This window comes from Etheostoma spectabile, chromosome 12 (assembly GCF_008692095.1).
Source record: "Etheostoma spectabile isolate EspeVRDwgs_2016 chromosome 12, UIUC_Espe_1.0, whole genome shotgun sequence".
Taxonomy (NCBI): Eukaryota; Metazoa; Chordata; class Actinopteri; order Perciformes; family Percidae; genus Etheostoma; species Etheostoma spectabile.
In genome coordinates this window covers 28,461,071-28,475,609 of record NC_045744.1, presented here as the reverse complement: position 1 = coordinate 28,475,609, position 14,539 = coordinate 28,461,071, and the positions used below count along the sequence as shown (strand labels likewise).

The window sequence follows — 14,539 nt, the reverse complement described above, 5'->3', positions numbered from 1 at the left end:
TTTTATTATTTTCTATTTATTAGAGACCTTTAGCTAATTCGTTAATGAGCCAATCAGCTATTAACTAATAATTATAAATGTGACGCTACATCCCTCTGGATGGTTAAGATTAATATGTCTCTAATGTGTTTTTCAGTTGGTATTCTGTGTGATGAAAATGTTTGTCCTGATGTTACATAATTGAAATATATCTTGGCAAGGCCCACAACACTAGGACAGAGGTGGGCTGTACAAGTGAGGTCAAACGCTCACACCAACGTCAAACACTTTAGAACGATTTCAGAAAAGGAGCACAGACTCTGAAATGCACATAACATGATGTAGGTGCAAATACATATAAAACGACTCCATTGTGAATACGTGACAGTAGCATAAATTGGATGCTGTATTTTCTCTTGCTATCAAACGATTAACTTTCAGCTGGACAAATAAGGATGAATGAAGATATTTGTTTCTGTGCGTTGTTTGATTAAAAAGTAACATCTTTTGGGAAAACACACTCAGAAACTTCTTTTCATGATTCAGAAACCAAAATAAGGTTTTTGCACGTGGAGAGAAGATAAATCTGCCCACCTTAACTCCTTTAAAACTACATCACGTTTGCAGCCGTGTCTGCACCAACACTTTCCTTATCTCTCCTAATCTCCTGTTTTGTACAAGGTCCATGGTGGCATATAAATTCATAACTGTGTTCATTCCATAAATTGAATGTAACCAGACACCTGTGGTTTACACAGTGGGCTTACTTTACATAGCGTGCAGACAATAAAAGTAGACATCCAGTGCTTATACACTATACACGACTTTGAAGTTTTTTGCAGACATATTTCCTCACCAGAAAATAATTCTCTATATTAGCTTTCAGTCCTGCTATAATTTTAAATTATTTGTCATGTGTGGTTTGCTTCCTTTCCATAAAAGCATATAAGCAGACATCAGACAGGCTATCTGCCTCAGTACAATTTAACAAGGTAATGGCTCTCTGATGATTTATAAACTGTGGTAGCTCTCGTCTAGTGGGAGGATATTAAGTAGGCCGACTTTAACTGTAAGTTGTAAATCATTTTATTATAAAACACACTAAGCACTTCTAAAGTTTACAGTGTTAGGGAGCCTTAAGTTTACCTAGCACAAAAAAATATATATTGAAATGGATGGTTGGATCCCCGCTCTCCACTCAGAGAACGAGACAAACTGACAATGACTGCTCACAATACAGCGCGAGACAGTGCTCCACATGCGGGGCGTGAGATGTTTTTCTGACATTTTCTGAAAAACTATTGATCCAAATCGCATCAGTCAACGTTTTCTTGGTGTCTGGGAAGGCTCTCTGGAGAATGCATTGACGACAAACATCACAGGATTGAAAGACTGCAGGAACGACTTTTGAAATCTAGCACTTGAAAGAAGGCCCTTTATCTACATTTCCTCTTTGTATCATCGTATCTGAACTCTATATTTTTCCAGGTGTCCTTAAAATAATTAAGCGTATTAGAAGACAAGTGCAAGGAGAAGAAAGAGACAGGAGTACAAAGAATTCAAAGTAAAAAATCCAATTTACTTTTGAGGTTAATGATGTAAATGTGTGAAAAACATCCTGAGTGATACAAGAATTGACCTTTTTCCCCTCACCCATAGAAATAAAAATGAGAATCGATAAACCAGACATGAAACAGTAAAGACATTGTACTGGATTAGTCTTATTGTTAGGGCTCTCAATATGATTTCTTCCTTAGAGGAAGGAGACAACTGTTTCCAATGCAATCTTTACATTTTCAATTCAGTTAACCAACATTTTGGCAAATATTCTCTCATTTAGATTGTGCTAAAACACAGATTTATTAGAATTTTCAATAAATAAGAAATGTGTAGGTCTCTACTCTTACATCTGATGTTTACCTGCTGGCCAGCACATCATTAGAACAGGTGTGTATTTTTTCATTAGGTCCTCTACAATTAATCCAGTGGGTGATATGACGGGGGTGCCACACCCATTGTTGGCAAAATGACCTAATAATGACCCCCTCAAAATAACCTAACAACCCCGCACCCCCCTCTCTAGTTGCAGAGACAGTACAGGGGCTGAGGGCTTTTTTAGTTGAATATGTTAGTCTAGTGTGCCTGACTCATTGATCCTTTATCTGACTGAGGGTTGTGCTAGTTAGAATCTACCACCCGACCACGGCTCTGGAATGTCAGTAGCCTGCCTACTGATAAATCCATGGCGCTGTCCGTGGTGCTGAAGTAACAGACAGGTTTGGTAATTGCGACTTCTCTCAGACCTACCATCTGTCAGTTTTGTCTTGGATCTGTAACATGGATCTGTTGTTCATTGGAAAGTTTGCTAGTTGCCTACTGCTTACTGTAACTAGCTGAACCCATGCTACCACAGAAGGAGTAGATGAGATGACTTTTACGTCTGTACGCCAAAGTGCAGCCAACAGCTGGTTAGCTTAGCTTAGGATAAATACTAGAGGGGACTAGCCTTAGTAAATACTAAATGTCTTAACTTTACCTTCAAACTAGCTCCTTGTACAAGCAAGGATGAACCACATGAGAACCACATGAGACAGTCTATACAGATTAAGGAAAGAACAGAGAGACACAACACACACACACATACACACACACACACACACACACACACACACACACACACACATACACACACACACACACACACACACACACACACACAGACAGAGGTTCGCCAGTTGGTACGTGGTTCTCCAGTCAGTGCCCTTGATCAAGGCACTGGCTCAGATCTGGAGTTGGTCCCCAGGTGCTGTAAATGGCAGCCCACTACTACCTTGATGGATGGGTTGAATGCAGAGAATGAATTTTGTATTTTAATTATTATCGCATACACATATGTATGTGTATGTGACAATAAAGTACCTTTACCTATATATCGGTTTACCACTGCATTATTCTGAACCCGGGACTTAAAAATGATAAGCAAAGTTCGTGCGATTGCATGCAGACAACCCAAAGCTGAAAGAAGCAGCAGGCTGATAGTGACAGCCATTATGATAATTGCTTCCTTGACTTCTTTGTACTATAAAGGTGAGGCGAGATGAGAAAATAAGCTATGCTGCATTATGCATTTTACTCCGTCTTGCTTTCTGTCAAATTTTTTGGCCCAGCTCGAGCTGTGTCTTCTCCAGGTATTCTAGCTCTTAGGATGTGTAATCGGTCAGTGTTACTAGCAAATAATCCCCAATGGACATTTTTCTCTGCTGTAAATACTACATGGCAGGATTTCATTGGCCTGTTGCTGGAAGCTGATACACCGTTGGGAACATTTCTCTCTCAAGTTTCATTTGGAACTAATGCGTTCTTGCTTCAATTTGCACCACCTTGGGCAAAGTTTGGTTCATCTCGCTCCTGCCATTGATTTTGCATACATTTGTGCTGCCGCCTCTGACTGATGATCTTTAATTCTGTCTGAAGGTAGGGCAAGAGAGACAAGTGGGTTTAGAGGGACAAAGAGGTGGAGGAAAGGAGGGGCAGGTGGATAAAACAGACAGAGGTGTGTGTTTATCAAGCGTTTCATAGTTGGCGCACTGATCCAGGATCAATTGGCGCTCTCAGATCAGTGGGGAACAGTATGATCAAGGGAAGCCCGCGGTCACTGAACCCAGATCAGCTGTCGGAAAGGACGCATAATTAGGGAGCTGGAGAGAATATTCAGAAACAGATGGGAGGATGGAGGCGACATGTGTGAGAGGAAGAGAGAGAGAGGCAGTCTCTTTGGATTCGAGTGTATGCTAAATGCCTAAAATGTAAAACAAAATGAGAGAGAGAGGGAGAGATTAAAGCAGTAGAAAAAGATATAGACAGTTGGATGGGAAGGAAATTGATGGAGATGGAAGCAAGAGGGAGAGGTGGAATGCAGTTTCAGGTTTAGCCAAAGGGAGATGGGGAGATGAAGGGATTCAGAAGCTGGGAGGTAGATTGAGACAGAAATATAAAAAATATTGGTCTGTAACTGATGTACTTTGCATCGACAACACAGGGTTCTCCCCTGTCATGCCAATAAAGAAAATTTCAAATTGAGAGAGTTCTCGGCAGAGAAGAAACTTAGTTGAAAAGGCGAAAGAAGGTGGGAGGCAGATGGAAAAAGGAATATATGTATGTGCACTCAGTATGTGTTGTGAGAAATGTTTCCCTCTTCCGGAATGTTTGAAGTTGAAAGAGCATGAGAAAGATTGAGGGAGAAGGAAGACGAGTAGGCGAAAATAGCTGCTGTGACCAGATCAACAGCTGGACCTTTGGGGAGTATCGAGTCTCGAGATTGAGCAACAGATAAGAACCAACGTCTGGCCAAACACACACACACACACACAGATACAGACACACACACACATACACAGGAACAGAGACAAGCAAATACTCTTTCTAAGACGGATGTACAAAACGGTTGTACGCTGTTAAGCAGATACTAGATATGTAATCAACGCATACCCCCGCTCCATCATCTCATCTCAGCTCAAGTCCTCCTGACAACACTTAGAAACCCATCACGTTCTCGTTCACATGTACACACACTGAACTGCCAAGTGGATGGAGACGCTGTTTGCAGGTGTTTCTTCTCTCATGTTATATTCCTATTTGTATCCTCAGCATTACTCAATGTAGGAACACAGGGTTCTCCTTCCTAACTTAAAGCAACACTGCACAACCTTTGATAGTATAACGATTCAGAGTGTAATTCTGTCGGAAATATGGACATCTGGACGTGTGAATTTGTTATGATTACATTAAGATTATAAAAAAAACTAGCCAGTCAACAACTTTGCTAACACAGCCAAACATAAAGCAAGCACAGCACTGACTTTTATTTTGCTTCAAATTGAAGCCAGTCCGAGTTGTCCAATGGCGTCTCGGTCACGCTCTCCTTTTCTCCTCTTAGCTGTCCTCTTAGGCTTCTAGCTGATCTTGGAGAGGTCCTACTTTTGCCAGCTTTTAGCAGCATGCATCTCTGAGGCATGAAAGCTACCTGGGAATGTATATAATTGCCTTTACTGATTATTACCATAACACGTACATGGAATTATGCATTTATTAGTTATTGACTTTGTTTTTATGTACAAAGACTAGTTTTATAGTCTGTTTAGCGTTCCATGTTTGGCTCAAACTTTGTGAAGCAGATGCTGCATTTATATCCTGCTGGGATACACCGTTTAGGAATCAAAGTTCAGATGAAGAAAAGTGCAGCTGCATCGTATCTTTTACTTTATCAATCATAAATGAGTTGCACCTGTGTTTTCAATCTGCTTTCAAAACACAAAAATGTTCTGCTAAACATCTATAAACAGAAATTTGGCTTTCACAGTAAGATGCTCTGTTTCTAAAAATCTTAAATTATTTATATTTATTTTCTGACTGATTAGCAGATGGCTCCAAACACTGTGGCCCCCATGACCTTGGAGAACACACACACAGTCAGATATACAAACCAGGGCTTTAGCAAATTCAGAATGAGCTGTTGTTACAAGTAGGAACAAAGCACCATGCGATGTTTGCCAAATTCATCCAAAATGGACTTAGAATATGAAAGTGGATGGATTTAAACTGCTGTATGTTTTAAACGTGTTCTAGAAATGCATACTCTCTATCTTTATCTTACAGCTACTGGCACACGCAACAGAAATATTTGCTTACCAAAATGCTCCAAAGTTTTGGAGGAGGAGAGTTTTATTAGTTTTGCCTGTTGAAACTAGCTTACTGGATTTAAAGTTTCTGCTGAGGAATGCTATGAGGAAACTAGAACACAAACGTGAACTCTTAACTTAGATGTCTAGAGTTTCATGTCCATCCAAGCCTGGAAAGTACTCCAAAACAAGTCACCTAGAAAGTTCTATGAGAAAATGTAAAGCACTTTGCAACTCTACTTGCGTTACCACACACATACACATCTTTATTAGTCCAGTTTATCTCAATACTCTGAAATTCATTACATCCCTTCAGCGAAGAAACAAAAGCCAAACCGCAGAGTGTGACCTATTGGCAGACTATTTATGTTGCTCACAATACAGGCTAAACAGCACAAGGCACATGTACAATTTTCAGGGGCGTCCCAATCGATTCACCCCCGTTACTAGATATTATATCGTTTTTGAAAATCCATCACACCTGTACTCTCAAGCAATATATGTCGTTTATAATGAAAAAAGAAAGAACAAAAAAAGGAGAGAAAAGCCTGGAGTCATAAAAGATTAGAAATGGGTGAGATGTAAGAGAGAGAGATGGAGAAGAGCAACACAGAGGGAAAGAGGGGAGAAGGAGGAGAGAAGAGGGGAAGAGAATTAAAGAGACTGATGGTTGAGCACAGGGTCCAGGGGGCGTGTGTCTCTCTGTGTGTGTGTGTGTGTGTGTGTGTGTGTGTGTGTGTGTGTGTGTGTGTGTGTGTGTGTGTGTGTAAGTGAGTGAGTGACCAACCGTATGCCTCACACACACCTACAGACACACACCCACACACAGAAAGGGTAGCTCATGAAGACAAATGTAGTGACCTTGCTTAGTGATAAGGCGTGATGATAAAGTAGTGTTGGATAGAATAACTGAAAGACACTAACAGAAACAGAGGTGTGTGTGTGTGTGTGTGCGTGCGTGCATGCTTGTGAGTAAGTGCGTGCGTGGGAGTGCAATAGAGATAGACAGGTGAAAAGACAGATGGGAAGATGGAGAGACAGGAAGATAATATTGAGACAAAAAAGAGATGAGGAGGCAAACAGACAGATGTGGTTCAATACTGAGAAATGAACAATAAGATAAAAAAAATCACACTATTAAATCACACACACTCACACACACATTCTGTACAGTCTCCCACACAAAACACAAATATTTTCAGAATAAAATGACATAATGAGTTACTTAACACAAGTGGAAACTCTTGTTTTTTGCTGACCCTCAGTGGTGGGTTCTCATCTTCACAGTAATGTGGCAGTGGACTTGGGTGTGGTCAGTACACTGTGACATCAATGTTAGGTGTGGTTACAGGTGCAACAGAGCACACTTCCACATCAAGTAGAAGATGTTGGTGATTTTGAGCTTGGTTCCTTTCCCGTTTGGTACCAGGCCCCGAAGAAGGGGGACCAAACATTGGAATTACAACTTTTGTGTCCATCACGTGATACTATGAGGCCTGCAAAAGCATGGCGAAAGAGTCTTCTGTTAATACGTGGGTACATTTTTTGATTGTCACAACCCCCCAGTGAAATGACTCATTTCACTACCAGAACTTGATCCAATGGGTTTGATAACAGTTGGAAGAGCCGCACGATTAAATAATTGAATCAACATTTAAGTAGCCGGACCGCTAAAACGGAAGTAGCTAGCTCGGCTGGCCAAGGTGACTAGCTCTGATCATCTGGGTAATTTTATAAGGAGAATAACAACTTTTTGGCTTCATGTGCCAGTGAGCGACTCTCTCAGGAATAAACGGGGCTTTGCCTCAAAAGCTGTATCCAGGTTTAATAACACATCCATGTTTGGTACACGTGAAGTTGTCTGGGAGGCTTGGCTGTTGGGTTAACAGTAAACAGTCAACCTCATTTTAAACAACTCTACGTCATGCAAACACAGTTGCTTTGGTGACTGACTAAACAAATCAATGTCAACTTGTTCTCTGTTGAAAGATGGTGAATGGTTCTTTTCTACATTTCAACATTATGTTTAGGAATGTGAAAAGAGCAGACGAAACAAAACCTCAAACTTCCAAAACCTCAGACATTTTTAAAAATGTCATTTTACGTTGAAACTTGGGACCTCTGAGCTTAAAGGTCACATATTATGCTTTTCTGTGTTTTCTGTCACATCTACAATGTTATAACGGTTGGCTTTCATGTTAAGCGTGGCCACATAATGAGGTAACGTATTTTAGACAAATCCCTGTGAGCTAAAACATTTCCAACGTTTCTGAACACTCTGGTTTCAACAATTTTTTTCTGCTTTTGGCTAAGTGTTACACAACTCTTATCCGGCCTGATTGGTCATCTGCTCCAAGTAGGCAGGACTGTTAACATTGTCCCATGTAACTACATGCTAACAGCAGTAAACATGTCACCTTGGCTGCCAGTGTCATTAACTTCTCCCCAATTCCGGATCACATTACTCCTGTGTGTTTGACTGTACAAATTGCTGCCATATTATATTAAGGTCAACTGCTAACTAAATTAGGTACATGACTAAAGGTAGTAAACAATGTCATCTTGGCTGCCAATGTTTTTAAATTCTCTCCAATTGCAGGACGCATAACTGCTGAAACATGTTTTGTTGGGCAGTGTTAGGTTCAGAAGCCTTTATCGGCCCTTTTTGACTGTGTTGCTTTGTCCCACTACAGTCTAACGTTAACATACTGCTAACATCTAAGTAACTACATGCTAAGCCAACACAGCTGTAATCTTGGTCAATGCTGGTAATTTCTCCCCAGCTTCCGGTCACTTTACTGCTGAGACATGTCTGGTTGTGTAATACTTGGTTTAGAAGCCTTTATTGGGAATTTTTCACAGTACAAAGTCCAATAGTTACGTATTGTAACTCCAGATTCTATGAGTATGGGCGTAGCCCTCTAATTGCTACTGGTTTTATCCCTTTGCACATGCGCAGTCGTGAATATTTTCTTTCCCTTCCCTCAACTTTGTCTGCAGTTACTGTAAATCCAGAGGGGAAATCCAGATATCTAGCTAGACCTCTGTCCAATCTGAGTTTTCTGTTGCACAACTAAAACTACTTTTGAACTTACATATTTTCCACCACAACAAGTTCCTTCCCGAGGCTATTTTGCAGAGGCACCGTTGCTCCGTCTGCCGCTTAGCACCGCCCAAGAAGTGTTTAGGTGCTGAAAAGGATTGTATTGTTGTTTACAAAACCATCTACCCCAGAACTAAAATCAGGACTTAACTGTTGACCTGCTCCCTCCCTATTAAGTTAGAATATGTTCAAAACTGCCATGAAGAGAGATCCAAGAGAAGTGCTTCTGTGGACAAATAATGGAGCAATACTTTGTTACACACCAGCTTACCTGCTCTAATTCCTTATGCATTTGTGTCACAGCAGGCCTTCAGATACCTCCCCCATGGCTGTGTCTACTTCTGCTACAACTGACAATATCCCCAGGTCTTCTCAAACATCAATTCCATGTGTTTCAGAGTTAAGACGAGGCACGAGACAAAAATAGTTCCACATTAACCTAAAACAACAAACAAAACTCTGAATGTGGGAACAAATCTATGGCACTGTTCACTTTTCTTGACCACAGAAGGTTTTTGCAGGTATCTTCTTTCTCGTTCTACGTTAAGTTGTCATTTGCGAGGGAGCAAACTCTGCAAGATAGCCCCAGAGAACAAAGCTGAAAAGCCTTTTTTTTGAGACAGAAAGACTGAGAGATAGACGTCTGGATGGACAGACGGATAGGAAGGCAAGGAGACAGACAGCAATCACACTGCACAAACACCACAGAGGTCACAGGAAACAAGCAGGTTCTTTCGTAGCATTTCATCATCATCATCATCTATCTCGGTCACTTGCACTCTCTCTCCCCCTTTCATGGCTGGATTTCTCATTGATGACAAAGCCATTTATGTCTCTCTTGTGTTCCCACCCCTGCCTCCCCCCTCTCCCTCCTCCCCCACCCACTCCTCACTGTCTCTCCCTTATCCTCCTTGCTATTTATGCCTCCTCTGTTTTATTTTGTCTCTTTTTTTTCTCTCTCTCTCTCTCTCTCTCTCTCTCTCTTGCACTTTCTCCCTTTTTCTCATTCTGAATTTGAGTCCCCTCTCTTTACTCCCCACTTTGTCTTCTTTCACGCTCACGTCTCTGCTATTTAAACTTCCTCTCTCACCTCGTCTTCATCACTCCTTCTGCTCCTCTTCTCTCACCCTCTTACATCATTTTCTCTCTGAACATCTCTCCCCCTCCCTCCTCCTCTCCATTTTATCTTTCCCTTTCTCGTGATTTAAATTCTGCACATCGTCTTTCTTACTTTCCTCTTCCCCACTTAATCTGCCCTCCCAAACCTTGCTCGCCCTCTTTTACTTACATGCTTTCCTACTCTCTTCCCACGTTCCTTATTGTTCTCCGCTGCATCTCCTTTTCTTGTCAACATTTCTTTCTCTACTATCTGCAACGTATGCCTTCACAATTTGCCTCTTTCACTTTCTTCACATTCTTTTCCCCTTTTTATTTCCTTCTATTTTCACCACTTTTTCTCTTCTCCTTTCTTTGTCATCTTTTATCCACATTTCTCCCTCCCCATGTGCCTCCTGTCTTTTCCCTTTTTCATCCTTTCCCTCTTCACATCCCACTTTCAATCCTTTCTCTTTGCTATTCTGTCTAAATGTTTCTCCTTTGCCTCTGCCACACCTTCCCATCATGTAATCCCTTTTACCTCCGTACTGTCTCACCGCTTTTCACCCATCCTGTAGCTCATCTTTCTCTCTACTTCACCTGATTTTTTTATAATCCATCCTCCATGGCCTTCTTTCTTCCCATATCTCCATCACCTCCCTTTCTCCGTCTTTAAATACCTTCTTCTTCCTTCTCCCTGTTTCATGTTATATTCTCCCACCTTCACGTCTCTTAACTCTACCTTCATTCTGTCCCTTCTTCCTCTGCAGGCTCCTCTTCCTCCTATTGTCTTTCTCTCCTTCTTTATTGGAACAAGAAACCACTGCCATGTTCAGCCCTGACAAAACGTAGCAACATGTTATATTAAACTGATAGGGGGGGTGCGTTGAACAGCATTTAGCTTTTTTATTACCACAAGTTACAGACACGTCTCTGCTGATTGGGTATCACCTGTAAAACGGCCAATAAACGAGAGACACACCCACCAAACGAGAGTAAACAAATCTTAAAGCCTGTTGCACACTGTTCCACACCGTTCCAAGGAAACATGTCGTTCAACCAGAAAACCGAACATGCCCCAGTAGTTCACACGGCAAATATGAGAAAACTATTCCCATTGCAATATTAAGAAACTCAGATTTAAAGTTAGAATGCAAAAATGGACCTACAAATTAGAGTGAGTAAATAGAACAAATCAAGAAGGAAAAAGCCTACCTTATGCAACTTTAATCCCCTCAAATAATTCATTAAGTAGATGATATATGATATATGCACATATGAATGATTGATATCTGGTTCCTCTTTTTCCTCCAGCGCTGAGAGACAACCGCATCCAGCTGCACCGCTCCACACCCACCGAGCTTTCCATAACCATCGCTGAAGTGCAGCTGTCCGACGAGGGCGAGTACACTTGTTCCATCTTCACCATGCCGGTCCGCACCGCCCGGGCTACAGTCACCGTGCTAGGTAGGTCACACACACACACACACACACACACACACACACACACACACACACACCAAACCCACCACACCACACACACAATCAATTCACACACTATTACACGCATGTACGCACACACACACACACACACACACACTACATATTCCCACACTATTACACACACGCATACGCACGCACACACACACACATACAGTACATATTCACACACTATTACACACTATTACAACCACACCACAACACACACACAACACACACACACAACACACACCACACACCACACCACACACACACACACAGTATATATTCACACTATCATACACTGTGCATGTGGGGGGGAAATCTGTCATCTAAATGTTGCCAAAAACAGCGGTGGCAACTTTTCCAGACCTTGAAATAAACCCTGGACTGGTTGTATCCAACTGTCGAGCATATTAGCATATTAATATATATGATAACCTTAGTGATGCCACATTTTTCATTATAGTTTTATTAAAACTCCCTTTACTCTATTGGTTTTAACCTTTCTTTCTCCTGTCTGTCCTTGTAGCATGTTCCCTCTCTTGGAGGCCCACCCCAAGGTTTCTTCAGATTTCTCTTTCTTTTTTTCTCACTGAGCTAATCGGTGCTAAATTCCATTCCTGCCTTCCTCCTGTTCATACTCAGTCTTCTTTGAGACTGATTGATGGCTGTACAAATCAGCTTGACTACAGTCTATCTTCATTTCTCTCCCAAACCTGTGGGATTGTGACAAATCTGAAATCAACAGCTCTAAATTGAGGAATTAAATAATTTGGCATCTTTTCTCATATTCTCCTAAATTGTCATGTTATTTACAATTTTAAAAACAATTTCTACATTTTATACCAGTCAATATCAGACTACACACATCCAATGACAGGGTAGTTTAACTTTTAGACTCATTCAAAAAGTGGCTCAAATTCACCTTGAAACACTGTGTTAGCCCGACCTACCCCACATGGTTGACTGTCTCTCAGAGCAGAATGAAGTTTGACCCAGTGGATGCCCATTGTAAGTATGACATTCTACGAATGGTTGCCTGTTGGCATGAGGCATGGTATTGCTACTCCAGCACTCCAGTGTTGCCTTTCCATAAAGTCAACGGATGAATGAAAGGCGGATTAGAAAAGAATGTCTACAATCAATGCAGCAAAGGCTGAGATATTCTGACTTGTCGTCCCTAGTACGGGTAAAACTGCAAAAACTCTGGATCCTACATTGCCCAAAACGCATCTTTTTGTTCAATAATGGACTCCTCATGACGAACAATATGATCTCATGTGTAAAATAGAGTTTTCCTTAAAAGCAAGCGGATGAACTGAAAAATAAATTTGAAGAAATTTCTGAAAAATGACCTTTTTTGTGAACTATAATGTCATGACTTCATAGCCTTCCATGTGAGGCCTTCATCCAGTTTGATCCAGATCCTTGCTCACACTGTGCATTAACCTTTGTATAAGGTTATGACCTCTTATAAATCCTGTGGAGATAAAGCAGCTTCACTCATCTTCTTTGAGATGGATGTTATTGGCTGTGTGTGTGACACTCCCCTGCAGCCTGCAATAAATTGTGGTCATCTGTCATTGGTGAGTGTGTCTGTTTAATGATTGGATATTGGGCTAATCGGCTTTGGACCCCCACATAGTCTTTCAAGTATGGATTTTTATTTGTCGAGTTGTTATTGTTCCGTAGTGTCAGCTCATTGTGGCCGTTCTTTGGCGTGGTGTGGTTTTACTTGAAGATGAGAACAAAACATTGCTTGGCAATACGGAAATGCACCAACTAATGGCCAAAAAACCTCAGTGGAGACTTCCTGTATACATGGGAAGAGACATCTGGTCTGATATTCCTGGGAGGTTGTGGTGGGTAGATTTACAGCCAATATTTCAGGGCATCCAATGTAACTTTTAAGTTGCTGTGCAATGAAATTGAGTCTTTCATTGTGCATAACACAATAAACATAGACATCCACATTTATTCAACAAATTGGCTTCCATTGCTTAATTTTGCATGGCTTCTGATTTAAAGAATTCATTTGTGATGTAAGCTTTTCCATAACATTGGGGAATTTGTTTTTTCCTCTCAGCTTTTTCTAAATTAATGCAACATAATTTACCAACAAATTCTTGGATGAAAACTATTCAGGGATGGGCGGGTGGCTTACCACGGCTGTTCTGTAGCTGAAAGGACACATGGTTCTTCCCTAAATTTGGGGTTTGTCATTCCACAGCTGTCAATGCATTCCTGAATAAATCATTTTGTTGATATTCACTCAAATGTTTTGGCAGTGCTGTAAAGTATATTGAAAATAATGAAATAGTGTTGCTCTGGACAGCGTGACCGCCTAAAATGTTAATGCGACATTGGTGTATGGGTAAGTAGGTGGGGGAGGCAATGTGCGTGTCAGAAGCAAGGGCGAACATTAGCTCTTTAAATTCAAATTAACATGAGAGTCACTCCTCTGTATTTCTTCAAATTTTGCAGTAATTGTGATTCAATCATTTTTTATTCGCTGTAATTGACGGTTGTGACACTGTATTCTGCGTTAAATACATATTTCATGACCCCTGAGAGGGAGCCACATCATTAAAAATGTATGGTGAGATGTCTAAAACGCATGGACCCCTGTGGGAAAATCTGCCAAAGACAACAGGTTTTAGCACAGCGGCATTGATGTGTGTGTGTGTGTGTGTGTGTGTGTGTGTGTTTTATTCTTTTTTTTTTGGACATGTGCAGGTTTTTTTAAAGAAACAAACAAACACAGACGTGCATAACTGCTGAGTATGGTCAGTTTTAAATTCTTGCGTGTCTGTTAGTGTGAAATGTGTGGCATGCCTCTCCGCTCTCTCCTGAGCAGAGAATAATTCATAATGGCCTTATTCTCTTTCATTCTCCTTGTAGTGGAAAGGGTCTCGACAGGGCTTCTCCAGCCAATGCTATATGTGCAGTATTATTCCCTCATTAATATTCAATGCTACTTTACTGCCAGAGAGGTTCCGCACACAGTGCACTACATCAAATACTGCTACATTAAAAATTGACCATATTTTTATTTTTTGATCTATACCTTGGTTAGGACAGAGCATTTTATATTGGTAGGTCTGTTTGGTTGTCTATCTCCAGGGGTTGGACAAAATAATCATGACACCTATCTATCTATCTATCTATCTATCTATCTATCTATCTATCTATCTATCTATCT

The 14,539-nt window shown here is 40.9% G+C and overlaps 1 protein-coding gene across 8 annotated transcripts in view; it reads left to right on the top strand.

Moving 5' to 3' along the window:
* The window catches only part of cadm3 (cell adhesion molecule 3), a 94,639-nt gene that overhangs the window by 46,107 nt on the left and 33,993 nt on the right, over positions 1-14,539 (top strand). For all 8 annotated transcript variants that reach the window (XM_032530762.1, XM_032530761.1, XM_032530760.1 and 5 more), the window contains exon 4: positions 11,170-11,322. In XM_032530762.1, the coding sequence (XP_032386653.1) occupies positions 11,170-11,322 (153 nt within the window). The remainder of the gene's footprint in view (positions 1-11,169; positions 11,323-14,539) is intronic.